This window comes from Bombus pascuorum, chromosome 12 (genome assembly GCF_905332965.1).
Source record: "Bombus pascuorum chromosome 12, iyBomPasc1.1, whole genome shotgun sequence".
NCBI lineage: Eukaryota > Metazoa > Arthropoda > Insecta > Hymenoptera > Apidae > Bombus > Bombus pascuorum.
The window spans coordinates 5,261,968-5,277,711 of NC_083499.1; the positions used below are offsets into that span (position 1 = coordinate 5,261,968).

General features: G+C 32.6%; 2 protein-coding genes across 2 annotated transcripts; both read left to right on the plus strand.

Annotated features, from left to right (window-relative positions):
- Window positions 1-254: 254 nt before the first annotated feature.
- LOC132912956 (transcription factor mef2A) lies at window positions 255-6,392 on the plus strand. The gene is made up of 4 exons (XM_060970801.1): window positions 255-386; window positions 1,174-1,276; window positions 1,425-1,622; window positions 1,701-6,392. The coding sequence occupies exons 2-4, from the start codon at window positions 1,181-1,183 to the stop codon at window positions 3,378-3,380; spliced, it is 1,974 nt and encodes a 657-aa protein (XP_060826784.1). The 5' UTR covers window positions 255-386; window positions 1,174-1,180; the 3' UTR covers window positions 3,381-6,392.
- A 1,627-nt stretch (window positions 6,393-8,019) lies between these two features.
- On the plus strand, window positions 8,020-15,298 carry LOC132912521 (uncharacterized). Its single transcript, XM_060970006.1, has 5 exons — window positions 8,020-8,392; window positions 12,096-12,414; window positions 13,377-13,610; window positions 14,121-14,356; window positions 14,422-15,298. The coding sequence occupies exons 1-5, from the start codon at window positions 8,335-8,337 to the stop codon at window positions 14,646-14,648; spliced, it is 1,074 nt and encodes a 357-aa protein (XP_060825989.1). The 5' UTR covers window positions 8,020-8,334; the 3' UTR covers window positions 14,649-15,298.
- Window positions 15,299-15,744: the final 446 nt, after the last annotated feature.

Sequence of the window (15,744 nt, forward strand, 5' to 3'; positions counted from 1 at the left end):
ACGCAAAATATAATCTGATCGAAAAATATTTTAACATTATATGATATACTTGACCTTTCAAGCTTTTATTTATACATAAATCAACGATAATAAAATTACATAGAATTAAATTAAAAAAAAATAATAAAAATTGAATCTAGGGATTTTTTAGGCCACTTCACACTAATGCACAAGCATGATTTCCGTTTCGGCCATCTTAGATATTTTAGTTCGTTATTTAAACACATAAAGTAGCAAAGCGCCCGTGGTCGATTCAATCGCGCAAACTCCGGAAAAATAATAAACAAAAGGAGCGATGGATCTTTTCCACCGAAGCTGCCCCATAATGTGTCGTATCGTGTCCCTGCTTGTTTAAGTGTTTATACGCGTGAAACAGCACTGCGGGGGTGAGTTTACGTAACAGAAGACTATATATCGTTATTTCAAAGTAATGCACCATTTAAATAAACCTTCCGCTTACATTTATTGAAAATTTGCCGTATAAACTTAGAAAATTTTGAGGTTATATTGACAATCTATGATGGTCGCGTAACGAGAGGGCTCTAATACAACGACGATATCATAGAAATTGTTCGATTTCTGTATTCAAGTGAACTCACGAAATTTATACATGGTGCATTTGATTTAGATAAGTTTTTATTGTTAATATATGAATATAGGAATTCATTAGAAGCAAACTAGCATGCAATTTTTGACGCATTTGCTCCGTTACAATTGTTAGTACGAATTTTCAGCCGCCCCTTCTACTGCTCCTATTTACAGTCGTATCGCAATGCTTACGTGACACAATTACTGATACTCTTTAACTGATAATTTTCTTCTCCGTGCTCATTAAACATAATAATGAACGACATAACGTTGTTTTTCTTGTCTTTTTATTTCGAACATAGAATCTCTTCATTAGCATTGTTATTAAATAAGTGTGAAATTTATAAATATATTAAACGAGTGAAAGCATTAATGATATGATATTGATTTTTACAATCTTTCTTTCTTTGAAATATTTTTTATTATTATATATAACTACCATAGGAACTTTTAACTTATTGTTACAATTTGTTTATTAATTTGAAAGCGTTTTTTGTTTATGTTATTCACTTAAGTTTATGAAATTTGTTTATGTATATATAGTAAACTACTATTTTCACTTACTTCGAATACTTTTATTTTCAGTTACAAAATGACAGAAGGTGGAGCAACTAGAATGAAGCGCAATGGCGCTCGTCTTTTTAAAAATCCTCCTCAGCCTCATATGTGTATACAAGATTTCATACAGGTATACTTAGCTAAGAGAGAACTTTACGTGTTTCAGAAACTCCCAATGATTCCAGGATTTTCTATGAAGTTTTACCAATGCATTTATAAACATATTGAAAGTTCATGCAGTTAAGATTAGTTAAAACTTTATTATTCTGTTACTTTAGGGCACTGCTGTTCCATGTTACGTAAATGTTTTATCTTGGGAAAAGATTGCGATGCCATTGAATCCTACACAGCCTGTACGGTTTTATGGAGGAATGAGGGTTCGACCACCACGTACAAAAACAGAAGCTGTGGTATTCGCAGTAATGGCCAATCCCGAAATTCTTCGAGTTAATGGCAAAAACGCTCAAGATCCAAAGGTACTTGTAGTACACAATTGTTATACTTGAACACATTTATGAAGAACTATTTCCTGCATGGCACTATTTTTGCTACAGAAGCGTACCAGCTTAATAGAACATTTACTAGACTTTGTGGAAAGGATGAATACAGGCATAATTTTTATGCGACAATATACAATACTGAAAGATCGAGATATTACCGGTGAATTAAAAGAAGTTTGGAATGCAGTACAAGCGAGACGGGATTTGGAACAACCTCCGCCGCAGCAAGAAACTTGGATTGACGCGCAGCCCCCTGTTCCTCAATATCCTCAGTATCAAGATCATCAGCAGCAGGATTACACGTCACAACCTCCACAATATCATTCAAGTGTAGCATATGGTAGGACAATAAGTAATGAAGGTATGCATTATGAAGGCTATGGTCATCAATCTCAGAATCCAGTAATTACACAAAATGATCAGATGTACCAATCCGGGCAATTAGTACCACAACAATATCATGGAAATGTTTCTCGGATTACACCGATCGCTCCTAGAGATCGTAGAGATAACATAGTACAGAATATTCCACAGCAAAACTGCCCTGCATATCCAGCCCCACAATATCAATTTCAACAATTACCTAGACAAATGTTACCTCAATATGTAAATTCGAATGTTCATCCGAATGCCGGCCTTAATTACGGCCCAAACACAAACGCGAACGTTAATCCAGCTATGAATACAAATTTAGCAGCACCTTACCAACAATATATAGCTTATCAACAGAGAATAGACCTTGACGTGCGCAGAATGCAACCACATCAGCAACAAATGCATTTGAATCATGTACAACCAGTTCCACAATATGAACCAGCAGCATCATACAATGCTCAAACAACTTCGTCGATTAACGTTCTTAGATTAGGTAGACCGCATATGGGTGTTGCTCAGAAGAACAATGCCAGTAAGAGACAAATGAATTCTCCTACTCATTCCAAACAATCCTCTTGTACAAATTGTCAGAACAAAGACACATCCGATAATGGCACGAAACCGAAAAGTCCCGTTAAAGTCTTGCAGCGCGAGATATCATCGAATGATCGACAAGATACAAATAACCATATACTCAATGATAATAATAAAGTAGTCATAGAGAAAGGTTCGATCGAAGAAACAAACAACGTGCAAGTAACGGATTTAGACGAAGAAACTAAGAAAGTTAATGATTCTGATAGTGAAGAGTTGTCTAGAAAATCACATGATATTCATACTTCAGATTCGTCGTCGACGAACACGATAGGACGAGATGCAGTGAATTCTGTCGAGGAAAATACATCTGCTTTCGAGGATAAACAGCAAGAAGTAAAAAATACGGATGTTCCAAACGGGCAAAATTCATCAGATCAAAAATATTCAAAGTCAAAAGCTATTGTGATGAAAGGTAACAAACACAAAGAAAATACGGAGAATAACAGAACGATTCGCATTAGATTCGTTTCTGAACAAAAGAACGATAGTCCAAAACGTTCTCAGACGGTTAATAACATTATCAAGAGCGTTTTCAAGATTCACCCTGGTATATCTGGTGAAGAAACGTCAAGTAAACGAAAGAGTAATGGACAGGCGAAGAATAATGCTAAGATTAACGGCGAGAACGAGGAGATACAACCAGGATATATGATATTAAAGAAAACAGATTTAACCACTCAGGAAGAAATAGTGAGCGAGTTAGCTCAACTATCCATTCAAGACTGCAAAGATGCGACTGAAGTTGGTGCCGTGCTCTCGTGATAACCTTGTTTGTAGCTAGTATCAGATACTAGCTTGCAACTAAAGAGCAATGTAAATAGATAGAAGATTAACCAATAAGAACAAAAGAAAAAAAAAAGTCAGAACGATAACAAATGCAAAAGAGAGGGACACGAAATCACAATATATATGAACACAGTCATACCAAAATATCAAGACATGCTTTTGCTGACCGCCGTTTATTTTTCGACGAATCCATTCGTCTTCCTTTGCATAATTTTGAAGACGGATCATAGTGAAAAGTTTTTCAATCGTGAAGCTGAATAATTTTTCACTGAATTTAAAATATTTGCTGTGGGTATACACAGATAATGAAAGATTTTAACATAATCTATACATATATGCTAGATACAGGTGGAACTTTTAGAAGGATGATCCCCGTTAACTGTTAAATAACTTAAGAAGTGTTTATAATACGAGTTCAAACGGCAACAAAAAGTATTCATTAATTACATATTTGTTTATCAAGATCCGTCAAACAATTTTGCTTCCAGTAATATCTGTTGATAGTCTTCGAGTGAAAGAATTAAAACCATGGGACATCATCAACATTTGCATGCTGGATGCAAGAAAACAAATTTGCAACTTCTAATCTTGGATTTGAATAGATACATGTCCAGAATGATACAGTTTCGAAACGATTATTACCGAGAAGAAAAGCTGATCGATACGTCTGGTACTTCAGTAACATATGTAATTTAACGTGAAATATTGAGTCGTAGGTTAGACCAAGAGAACAGTTTCACGATGGAAATCGCGTACTTACCTTTCAACCAAGCAATTAGTGGAATTATACCGGGTGGTACAGATTAGTACATATTCGATAACTATATTGTGGGTCGTAGTACGTATAGCTTTTAACAACTGAATTCAACTTCTTGTCTACGCTACGTTGATGCTTCCCTTGCGAGGACGTTTTTTGCCTCCTTTATTTTTCATACTCGTATGTAGGGTTTCGCACTTGAAAAAGGAGATTTCGAACATTGCGTTTTAAGATTGAAAAAACGGAAAAACAGGAAAATTTGTCCACCCGGTACATTCTCTGATAGTATCACTAGTATCATATATTGAAAAAGACGAAAAGACACAGAGCTGCCAAACCTCCATAAATCATATCAAAATATTTGGAGGGATATTACACAAATAATTTATTGATTGACAAGCTCTTTCTCGTTGACTTGTTATTCTACCGCAATTTTTGTAGCTTGCCTAAGAGGCTTTCAATAATTCAGAGGGAAAAAAAGGACAGAAAGACAAAAAAAAAGATAACGGTTCACCTTGTCAATGGTCTACACCAATAGAGATTGGACGGTCAATTAATAAACTTGGCTTCGTTCACGGCATGACCGTATCATATCATACGGTGCATTAGTTCAACATCGAATTAACTACGAGGCCTCTGTAAATTCGACGTACCGTTTTGCACTCTAAACATAAAGTATCGCTGCCACACGAAACGATATCGTCTGCTATCAATTTATTTAGCGTTATTATATTACTGTCGTGCCGTGCGTTCTCCCGTTGCGAATTGCATTCTTTGATATTTTATAGGAATATACCCTCTATAATTCGTTTACAGTCGATACAATAATCGAGAAACTTTTAAAATGAAACCAAAAAGCAACAAAGATATAAAAGAAGACACAGAGGATACAAACAACGTCAGCGTGTTCTGTCCATGCAACTGAGCTAATTAACTTCAATATTTTTGTCGTTCTCCTAATTTTTTCTTTTTAGATATCTAGAAAACATTTTTCTTTTTTAACTATCTAGACATTGTCTGTATGTTTTCTTTTTTTAGTATATTCAAGGTGCTTCGTTAGTAAGTCTAAGATCTCAGCTCGTGATAAACAAACAATAAATTTAGTCATCGATGATCATGGCACCGGTAGGAAAGGACCAATCCGCAAGACCAGGGTGCAATTAACGATTTCCAGATGTCTGGAAACAACGTAGAATTCCTAAAACGAGCTGGCTCTCGAGTGGAAAAATGATGTGCTCGATCTCTTTTTTTTTTTTTTTTTTTTTTTGTTTTGTTTATTTTTTTCGTCTTTCCTCGCTCTCCTATCGTCTTCGGTTTGTATGAACAGAAAAAATGAAGGAAACACGATAATAACAACTTGACGCGTAAAAACCTGTCATGTACTAACAAATGTTTTTACATGCGTACGCTGCGCAAATAATGTTATGAATAATATACCGAGAAACAAAATATCATGTGTACGTATAACGCAATACATATGAAATGATTTTTTCCTTAGTTTATACGACAGCACGAAATAAGATAAAACATTTACGGGTTTCGTGTTTAATCCAAGAGATTGCCCGAACAAATTGTCTATATTTTATTATTTTTCGAAAGAGAAAAAAATGAAAAGAAATTTACATTTTATATAAATCAGCGCCGTGAATGCGTTGCTTTTTTTAAAACAATCATAAATTGCTCATTAGCAATTTATCGTAATTACTTTAGCAGTAAGTCTTAAACGCAACCGATTGTCATTCCTGTCATTGTATTTCGTTTTACTTATTTTTTTCTCGTTTTTTCGTCTTGTTCTATCGATTCAAAAATATAATCTTTATTTTGCATACGATAAGAGGAGTGGATCTCAAATGTGACTGAAATCGTTTTGCGGCGGATTATTTAGTCAGTTTCATTTTAAAATGCTTGAACAACTGGAACATATCGCGAAATGTTAGGTTATCGATCCGAAGATCTTATTGGTTTTATCGAATCTAATGTTTACTACCCCCTCTCATCCCGTCTCTCTTTTTGTTTCTTTCATTTTTAAACATAGTTCTGAGCGGCTTGGCCCCTTTCCTTTGCCAAACATCCCCAAAGTCCCTCCTCTCATTATTGTTAATAATATGTATTCAGTATTCGTGTTATTTTAGATTCTTATTATTATTGTCAGATATATTCTGGTTTATTATATCATTATTACCATGAACAATGTAATCTATTATTATTCTATAATACATGGTTTTTCCAAAGCTTGCCTGTTGTTGTTTATCTATCTATAAAAACAATGTACCTTATAGAAATTATAAATGTATGGATCAAAATAGAGTAAACATTAAGCATTTTACAAAAGAATAAATGTTTAATGTGTCATGGCTGACACGTTATAAATGCAACTTCGCGTCTTCGCAAACTCTCCATTGTTTAATATTGAACTTACTTTTGTAAATATTGATTACGCTTAATTCTTTCATCTGCATTTAAGTGTAGTTACTTAAAATCAGCAAGACATCGTAAAACATCTCCATCATTTTCGAAGTTCACGTAGGAGTATTCAAAATGTGTTAGTATCTTTTTCTTTATATCTATACAATAAAAAATTTATTTGTCGTAATTATTGTGAACACCGCGAACAATAATCTTTTTTGTTTTGAATGATTTTTTGCACTTTCATCGTCAATTTATTTCTTAAAAAATGATAACAACAAATTTAATAATTTTCACATTTTTTATATACACAAATCTAAATTACGTATAAAGAATACAATTCATACAGATGGTAATTAATAGTACTGAGGTACAAGATTTACAAACTGAAGAACTTTATTATGTATGTTACAATATTTCATATGTAATTTGTATGTTTTCGTGGTAGTTAATCATTATTTTATGTTTCAATACAGAACTACATTAAGATATCCTATTGCATTGTTAAAATGGTATCAATTATTTTTACTCGAATCATCGAGAAGTAATCGAACATATAAAGACTATAAAATATTTCATGATAGGTATATGACAGTTCTAAAAGATGTCTATTCTTCGTCTGTAGTTTAAAGCATATGCAATACGTGTAGAACGACACAAGCAACGATGTCGAAAATACACTAGCTATCTACTTTCTCCAGCGTACGAACACCATACGAGTACTACGTACATATACGTACAAAGTTAGAGCTGACAGAAAAGTAAAAGTAAACCACTTTTCCTTTCTCTTCGTACGAAACGCGATAAGCCGCGTTTTAACGTTTATTTTTGCAAACGAAATGAGGGAGTTTCTTGCTCTACCGATAATTTCATCCACCGGCATTTTTGCTCTATCGGTAACGAGTATCGTCTACGTTTTGCATTTTTTTCAGAGAGAATTAAATTAATATACGCGATTTAATTAAATAAATTTAATAATATTATTTTTAATATCAGCACCATGTATTTCTACAAAATATCAATATATCATTAATATATCAATAATATATATCTATTTCAGAAAATCTAATATCTAACTTCCAACGCAATTAGATAAATGAAAAAACCATCCACTCACGAAAAGAGAAACGAATATTAATAAAACGGAATAAAAACTATAAATAACTTAAAGATTCAAAATATATTTATACAGTAGCAATATGAAATTTTAAATAAAAATTCGTATTTCGTATCGTTAAAGCAGAATCACGAAGAAAAAGAATAATATTTCATATTTTAATTTTTTCTCGAATAATAATAAAAAATAAAATTCATATAAAAAGATATATTTCTTATATAAAAAACCATTCGATATTCGACTCCTTACATCAAGGTTTTTCATATACTCCACTTACATGTCTCCCATATACATTAAAAAAGAACGTTGCACAGCTAGGAGAAGGAAGGAACGAGCGAAAGGTAGGAGACTTACCTTTCTCCTAAGATGTACGCTAGAAACTTGTTCCTTTCATTCCCTTGCAATGCACGCAACTAGCACGATCAAGTAATGAAGACGTGACAATCTTGCAGTTCGTTCGCGGGGAATTGTGCTTACGTGACGATAAATTGGTTCGTTTGATTACCTCGTGCATGTGGGGCCGACAGTGTTCACCGATGAACGTGACATTTGCAGCTGAACATTGAACAGTTTACGTATAGTGCAGTGCACCCCGCGATACATGCGGCTTAAATGAAAAAGGAGTGATTCCGTTATTCGCGTGTACGAAAATGAGAAAGAAGATCGAGCAGGATATAAAAAACACAGAGAAACAAACGGATTTTACAGGTCAGTGGCTTTTTTCGAGAGATGCAGTGCACCGACTATATTTTGTTTACTCTTGGTGGATCAATTTGTATACGTGTGCCAGATATTTTGCTTTCATTCCTACGAGATATAGTTCGTTTTCAAGCAGCATTACGTCTCTTGTTTCAATCAGATAAGAATATTTGCGCAGTGTCGATCTCTTTTTTTGCAGAATTGGAAACCTCGAATTTCATAAGTTTAAAATCTTATAGATGGAACTGTTGTGAGATGCGGAGATAGTTTTAAATATGTAATTATTTAATGTAATATAGGTAGCTGTATGAAGGTTAAGTTAGTGTAATTCTTTGACTTTAAAGTGGAAATTTACTGTCTCCAAAGTTTTCGTCATGTTTAAATGTAGATACAGTTACATAATTTTGGTTCGTGACCAAAATTATTTGTATATAGATTTGTAGAATCACTATTATTATTAGTTCTCTCATGTAAAGGTCGCGTGATATTTTATTGAGATTATTTAAAGAATTTCAGAGGTGAAAGATCGTGATTATTAGATTATACATGATTTCTTATATTTTTAAAAGAAAGAGTAAGCACTCGGACAAAAAAGAAAGAAGTTTATCGTGCATCGTTGGCCTCTCTTGTCTCTATGAAGGACGCGTAAATACATGTACAAGAAGGTTTCGTAATTCCTGACAAATTTATGATTTTTTCTATTGATTGTGAGACTATACGATAGCTGATATAATAGTTTTTTCTGTGATACTACCATTTTTTTTCTCCGATTATTGAAGGCTTTTTACTAAATATCAGAAATGTTACGTATTTAAATTATGAAATAAAATTTGGAATAATTCCATTAAATAATTATTAAAGATTATTATTACTACTATAATTATTACTTATTATATTATTATATTAATTTACTATCATATCCTTTATTTATTCATTTGTATACAAGATAAATAATAAGAAAAAAATTATACTATCTTGGCAATATCTGTGCATAGATCATCAATAAAGGTGTATTCATTTAAAGTAGTTAGAATGAAAAAAAAAAGAAAAGATCAATAGAAATATTAAATTTGAAAAGTTCAAAGATTATTTCTACTTGAATTTATATATGAATTTATAACTAATTTTTGAACCAATTATTGCATATAATAATATTTAAAGACTGAATAGATATTTCCTCACCATGAATGACCAACGAAATCGATTTGATAACTTACTGTTAATGTAAAATATTAGCTATCGCCAAACGTCACTTAACACGTTCTGCGTTTCTCGGAGGATTGCACGTTCCTTCTAAACATGCAGTAATTGACGAAAGTGCGAATAGAAACGGACGTCCTCGACTTACTTTTCTCGGTTGTTTAACTACGAATGCAATACATGTGCAACACGCGAGAAAATAACTGAATTCTAATTCTTCTACGTTTCCATTGTTCAAATATTCAACTAACGTTGTTAAAACAGAAACAGAAACGATTAACTGTTAACTAGAGAATATATCGAAGAATTGTTCGGTGAAAGCAATTGTTTTCGCAATGTACCGGTGACATAACCTCGATGATCTAACTTTCTACATACTATGCATGAGTAGAAAATCGAATTTATAAAGTAATGATAAAATAATAATAATAAATAATAAAATAATAAAATAAATAATAAAAGAAATAATATATGACGAGATAATTTTCTTTTAAAAAGATAAAATAAATTTTGTTGAATGATTGATATCGAGTATTTAATATAAATGATGGAATAACAACGATAGAAATATTTCGATATATCATGAAAGAAGTTTTAATTATATATTCTTAATTCTTCTGGAATAAATTAATCCCGTAATATTATTTATATATTGCACTCAATGTTTTATTATTCCGTGATGGAACAAATGTCTATCGTTTGACTAGACTGGACTGTATTTTGAAGTCTGAACAAGTTGACAATTGCAAATTATGATGTCTTCAATGTTTCGCAACCTCTTATAATAGCTCCTTCGTGATCAATCAGACGGAAGTAGCTTTTATTCATTATGTCATTCTGGAAGTTTCTCTGGTTTGTAAATCGATAGCTATTAGAAAATATTACTCGATAAAAATACAATATTTTTAGTTATATAGTTAATTGAAAAATTACATATGAAAGGATTTGGAACTAATTACAAAATTAGATTAAAAAACTGTGATCCTTTGTTTTATCCTTTTATCTTTTATGATTGCAGCTATGTGTGATAAAATGTTAAAAAGCGATAAAAACTAACCTATAACAGGAGTATTGATGTTTGTAAGTATTAAGCATTACAGAATTATTTACTTATTTCAAGAGTTCTTTATCCTCGCGTTACTTAATTACATACAAAACTGTGAGTCAGATAAAGCAGGTTATTCTAATTCTAAACGAACAGAAACACTACCACGATTAATTCAAACAGACACCAATTATCATCGTATTTAATTATAGTATATTATATTTTACTGCTTATTACTTCTATAAAATTAATATAAATCGACTAAAATATTTATTAAATACCTATTAGGTCTGGATGTTAAAATTTGGCCATAGAATGACCGATCTCTTATAGATTTGATCATAGGACGATCTTGAACACTTTCAAACAACCTTCAATTTAATTTATATGATATGTATCTAGAAGGCCATGTGGTAATCATTAGAAATCCTTGCATGGCATGATTGCATACTTTAAGTGAATTTGATTCGTCTATTTCAGTTCAATTGAAAATTGTATTTGAATCGAATTTGTACTTTTAAAAAGTGAAAGGTTCGAAAGTATGGGAATTACTGGAATAATCCATTATGGTTCGATCAATTCGATAGTGACCTAATGATAATGGGCCTAATATGAGCAAGCACACCGTATTCGATTACGCCTCATTATGGCCATCTATCGATCTTCTTTATTCCTGTCACGTCCGCTGCACAGATGTACCCACTTTCGATGGCTCTGAATACCAAATGAATTCCGTCGTATCGAATCGTAAGATCACCCACACGATCTACGTTCTATATGCGTGCGCTTGTTTTACAAAATCGGTCCGTTGTAAGTTTTTTGTCAAACAATGATCGAATCACGAAACAACATTTTTACGAAGATTTGTTGCCATTTGTAATACAGTAGAACTGGGATTTATCAGATTCAATGCGAGTTTGTTACAAGCAATCCGTTACAGAGGATGACATAGGACTTAATGGTATTTTAGGATACTTCGGTAGTTAATTTATTTTAGTTAATCGGATTTTGGAAGTTTCAATTTCCTGGAATTCTGTAGATTTTAGAATCATCAGAAAATTCTAGGAACCGTGCTAGGTTCTAAGGATATCGAGGACCTCAAAAGAATTTAAAGATGGTGAGTCTCAAGGACTTTCAAGAGTTTGGAATGTTCCTATAGTATGTATAGTATGTGTATTAATATGCATATTAGGAATTCGAGGTCAGAAATTCAGCACCCAAAAGGAAGATTCAAGAATTAAAATCCAAGAGCAAAATTGGTTCTAGATTCTGAACTCCAGACCTTTATTTTTCAGTCCGATAAGGCGCTTCGCAAATATTCTACATTTCTTTATTATTATTTAAACAACTAATTTTTCTATAGCAAGTCACAGATTTAAAACACTGAAAAGTATTTCGATCGATAAAAATGAAAAGAAGATTTCATTATTGAAATGACAAATGTCATGAGCCTGTGTCTGCATTTAGATGTGGAATCGAAACTGCGAACGCTCCTCAAAGATGGAGCAAGCACTTTCATGGACTTTGAATGGCTACAACCAGAATTACCGTCGTTCTTCGACGAAAAAAAGTTTCTCCTCGGACAGCAGATGTTTTATAACAACGCTTTCACCATGATGATTGCCAAACTATGTGGATTATTATCTTTATTCGCTGTACCGTCGATCAAGGACGTTTTAATATTCACCAGACAGAGTGGTACACCGTGTGCTGCCTTTCGCAGATACGTATCCACCATTCTACATAATTGGGTTTGGTATGGAAAAAGAGCTGGCATAGAAAAAGAGTAAGTATACCTAACAATGATTATTTAAAGATCAGACGAGAGTAACTTAAACATTTTTTTTTTCATTTTAAAAACACTTTTCAGTAACTGCAAAAACAAAAAGTCTGGTTTTTAAATGGACAGCAATTTATCTACTAAAGAAGTTTTAATTTATTCATACAAGATACCTCAAACAGTGTCAAAAAATTTTCAAAAATGATAAATGAAAAGTAAATGATTTTCCTGCGAACCAGTAACTTACTAATCCAATTCCTCGGAAACACGAGGCGTGTTAAGAATACCGTTTTCTTTAAATAAATTTCTATTCTTATCGTTTGTCGCTATTTATAACAGTAACACTTCCAACGCGTGTTGACCATTGTTTATCATTAAATTGGCGCTTTGAAACATGTATAGTAACGTATTCAACATCGTGTCGAAACGTTGATTTTTCGACGAATTCTAACGAAGTGTCCTGTGTACGAAAATATGGGAGAGGGGAAAATCCATTGGGTACTCGTCGTTCATTGGCATTCAAGGAATCATCGAACGCGTGCAGTGCCGGTATTTTAATCGATTTATCTTGCCGGATATATTTCTGTGTAGACGAACGAACGGAATAATTTCGTGTCTGGGAAAGTCCAAGATATTCAACACAAGTAGCATACATATTTTTTCAATAAAACCCAACCATATAACATATATGCGTATAGAATAGAATAGTAGAATATCAAATGGAAGATTCGATTGTAAGATTCAACTTAAATCGGCCGTAACGTAAGCGTAAATAAGAGAAAATAAAACAAAGAGAAATATAGAGAAAAATAAAACGATTTAAACTAAGTAGTTGTTTGGTATGAAATATTAAAAAAGATTGCTAGATCGATAAATTAAAGACGAATTAAACACAAATTTTGTCTTCATTCTGAATAAGATCTTTTATAAGAATAATGTTTTTGCTTTTTTTCTTTCTCATTTTGCAGATTTCTCGAATCGCTGAAAATCGTACGGAAAAAACACTGCGTAGCGTTTCGAAGAAGTTCAGAGGCGGGGCTGAACAGAGTCTCGCAACTGGATATGGCATTGGCTCAATTTGGATTCATGGGTTTCACCCTCCTGGCTGGTGACTATCTTGGGGTGAATAACAGTTCCGAGGAACTGGAAGGACTGATTCACTTTTGGCGAGTCATTGGCAACATGCTGGGCATGGAAGACAAGTTTGTAATCCAAACACGAATACTTCTTTCTTTTCAAAAGCTTAAAATTAATTTCAGTCAAAATTTGTTTTTCAAAATAACGAAGAGAATTTATCTAAGTTCAACATTTAATAGCTATAGTAGTAATAATAGAAATAGTTGGAATGTAGATATTTATGCAAACTTATAATTGCATTAAAATTTAGAAAGAAATGGATGTAAATAAAAATGTTTGTTTCACTAAGTTATATTTATATTTTACAATTATATTGTAAACAACACTTTGCATATTTTGTATATTTTTATATACATATTACATACACATCTAAAAATTTTAAATTTTCCATAAATGCATAAATTTAGTAATAAATTATAAATTGTTGAAGTGGATGTGAAAAGGATAAAGAATTTTCTATGTAGATAGTAAAGAGAATGCCCTACATAAGTAATAGAACTAAAATCTCCTACATGTATAAGTAATAAGGATAGAATTTTCTATGTGAATAATTAAATACATCTATCTATCCATAGGTACAATCTTTGCACCGGAAGCGTGGAAGAGACACGGGCTCTTTGTAGACGACTTTTGGACGAGGTTTTTCTCCCCTCACTCGCCAGTGGTAGCAAAGATTTCGAAGAGATGAGTCGTATTTTAATAGAATCCTTATGGCCGGTGAATCCTTATATGGATTCGAGTGCTTTCATTGAATTCACATTCATTCTAGCCTCCACTGCCGCCACGAATAATAATCACTCGTTAAAAATAGGTAAATCTTCTACTATACAGACATAAATTAAACTTAGTGCATATGCAAAAAGATAATATTTTTAGATTCATCAAGAATGTCGTGGTACGGTAGATTTATCTTGAATGTTCAGTTAATTACACACAAATACCTATTACCAACTACGTATTGGTGGTCCAGATTCTTCAGGGCGTTCTTCAACAGCCAAATGCGGTTGGCCATCTATCTAACGGAAAATTTACCGTTTCTGGCGTTCTGGAGTTATGGTATAAAACACTCTTACGTCAATATATACAAATACCGCGTCATCTGACCTTAAATGTGGTAATTGTCTTATAAAATAATCAAAGAGTAACAGTTACCTTTTTCATCGAAAATGTACATAGTCTGACGTAAAATGATTCTACAAACGTATAATGTATTCTTAATAACTTATAATCATTGCAGTGTATGTATTTAGGATATGCTTTGTAATATTTTTAAACTCGTAACATGTGCGCATGCTCTACTACGGTTCTCGGATTTTTATGTTTTCGTTTTATTCTTTTTTTAACAAACAATGAGATTTTTAAAATCCTGAGAGAAATCGTAGTGGATAATGAAGATATTACTTCCCTGTAATTTAAGAAATTTGTTAGTAACCAGAAGCAGAGTCGTGTCTAATGTGAACCAAAACATCTAACAGGGTTAAGGTCGATTTAAGTCAAAGCTCAATTTAGAAAATAAGCGATATATAGTAATAAGATTAAATAGCGCTGTGTTTAATGTAATTCTTTCGGTACCTGCAAAGAAAAGATTTATTACATTTATTACATGTATACTTAAAAAGTAGTTCTTATGATTGTATTTATAACTTTATAATTTTATATTAACTACCTAATGTAAATACAGATACAATAAGCGACAAGTTAAAATTAAAGGAACGCTATCTGTCTTTATATTAATAAATTGATTGAATGAAAATGTGACGTGTGAAGTTGGTTTCAGACGAAAGACAATGACCCATCGAGCGTGCATCATACCCGCTTACACGAAAACCTTAAAAACTGTGTAATATTTCCACGCAACGTATTGTAATTTTAGTCAAGTCTGCCTTATCTCTCGCATCATGGCGTCTGGTGAGTGTTCCTTCTTCAGGCGAGACTACAACAATACTTTCGCACAGATCGTAAATCTGTCGTTCAACCAGTATTTCATTCGAGATGTTTCTTCATCGTTTATTTTCTTTACAAACAAATATTCTTGGTAAACATGAATATCTAATTAAAAGATTATCAGTAATCGAATCTCAGATCGGTGTATCTCAAGCGACTTGAGCAAGTGCACGAATAAAACTTACGTCCAGAGACAATTAACCTTGGATACTATCCACGACACTAAAATAAACATGATGATAGAACAGATGTATA

Coding starts and splice junctions, on each gene's coding strand:
- LOC132912956 (XM_060970801.1), top strand. CDS start 1,181: ATGACAGAAGGTGGAGCAACTAGAATGAAGCGCAATGGCGCTCGTCTT. Junction 1,277..1,424: donor GTATACAAGATTTCATACAG/GTATACTTAGCT, acceptor CTGTTACTTTAG/GGCACTGCTGTTCCATGTTA. Junction 1,623..1,700: donor AAAACGCTCAAGATCCAAAG/GTACTTGTAGTA, acceptor TTTTTGCTACAG/AAGCGTACCAGCTTAATAGA.
- LOC132912521 (XM_060970006.1), top strand. CDS start 8,335: ATGAGAAAGAAGATCGAGCAGGATATAAAAAACACAGAGAAACAAACG. Junction 13,611..14,120: donor ATGCTGGGCATGGAAGACAA/GTTTGTAATCCA, acceptor ATCTATCCATAG/GTACAATCTTTGCACCGGAA. Junction 14,357..14,421: donor TAATCACTCGTTAAAAATAG/GTAAATCTTCTA, acceptor TAATATTTTTAG/ATTCATCAAGAATGTCGTGG.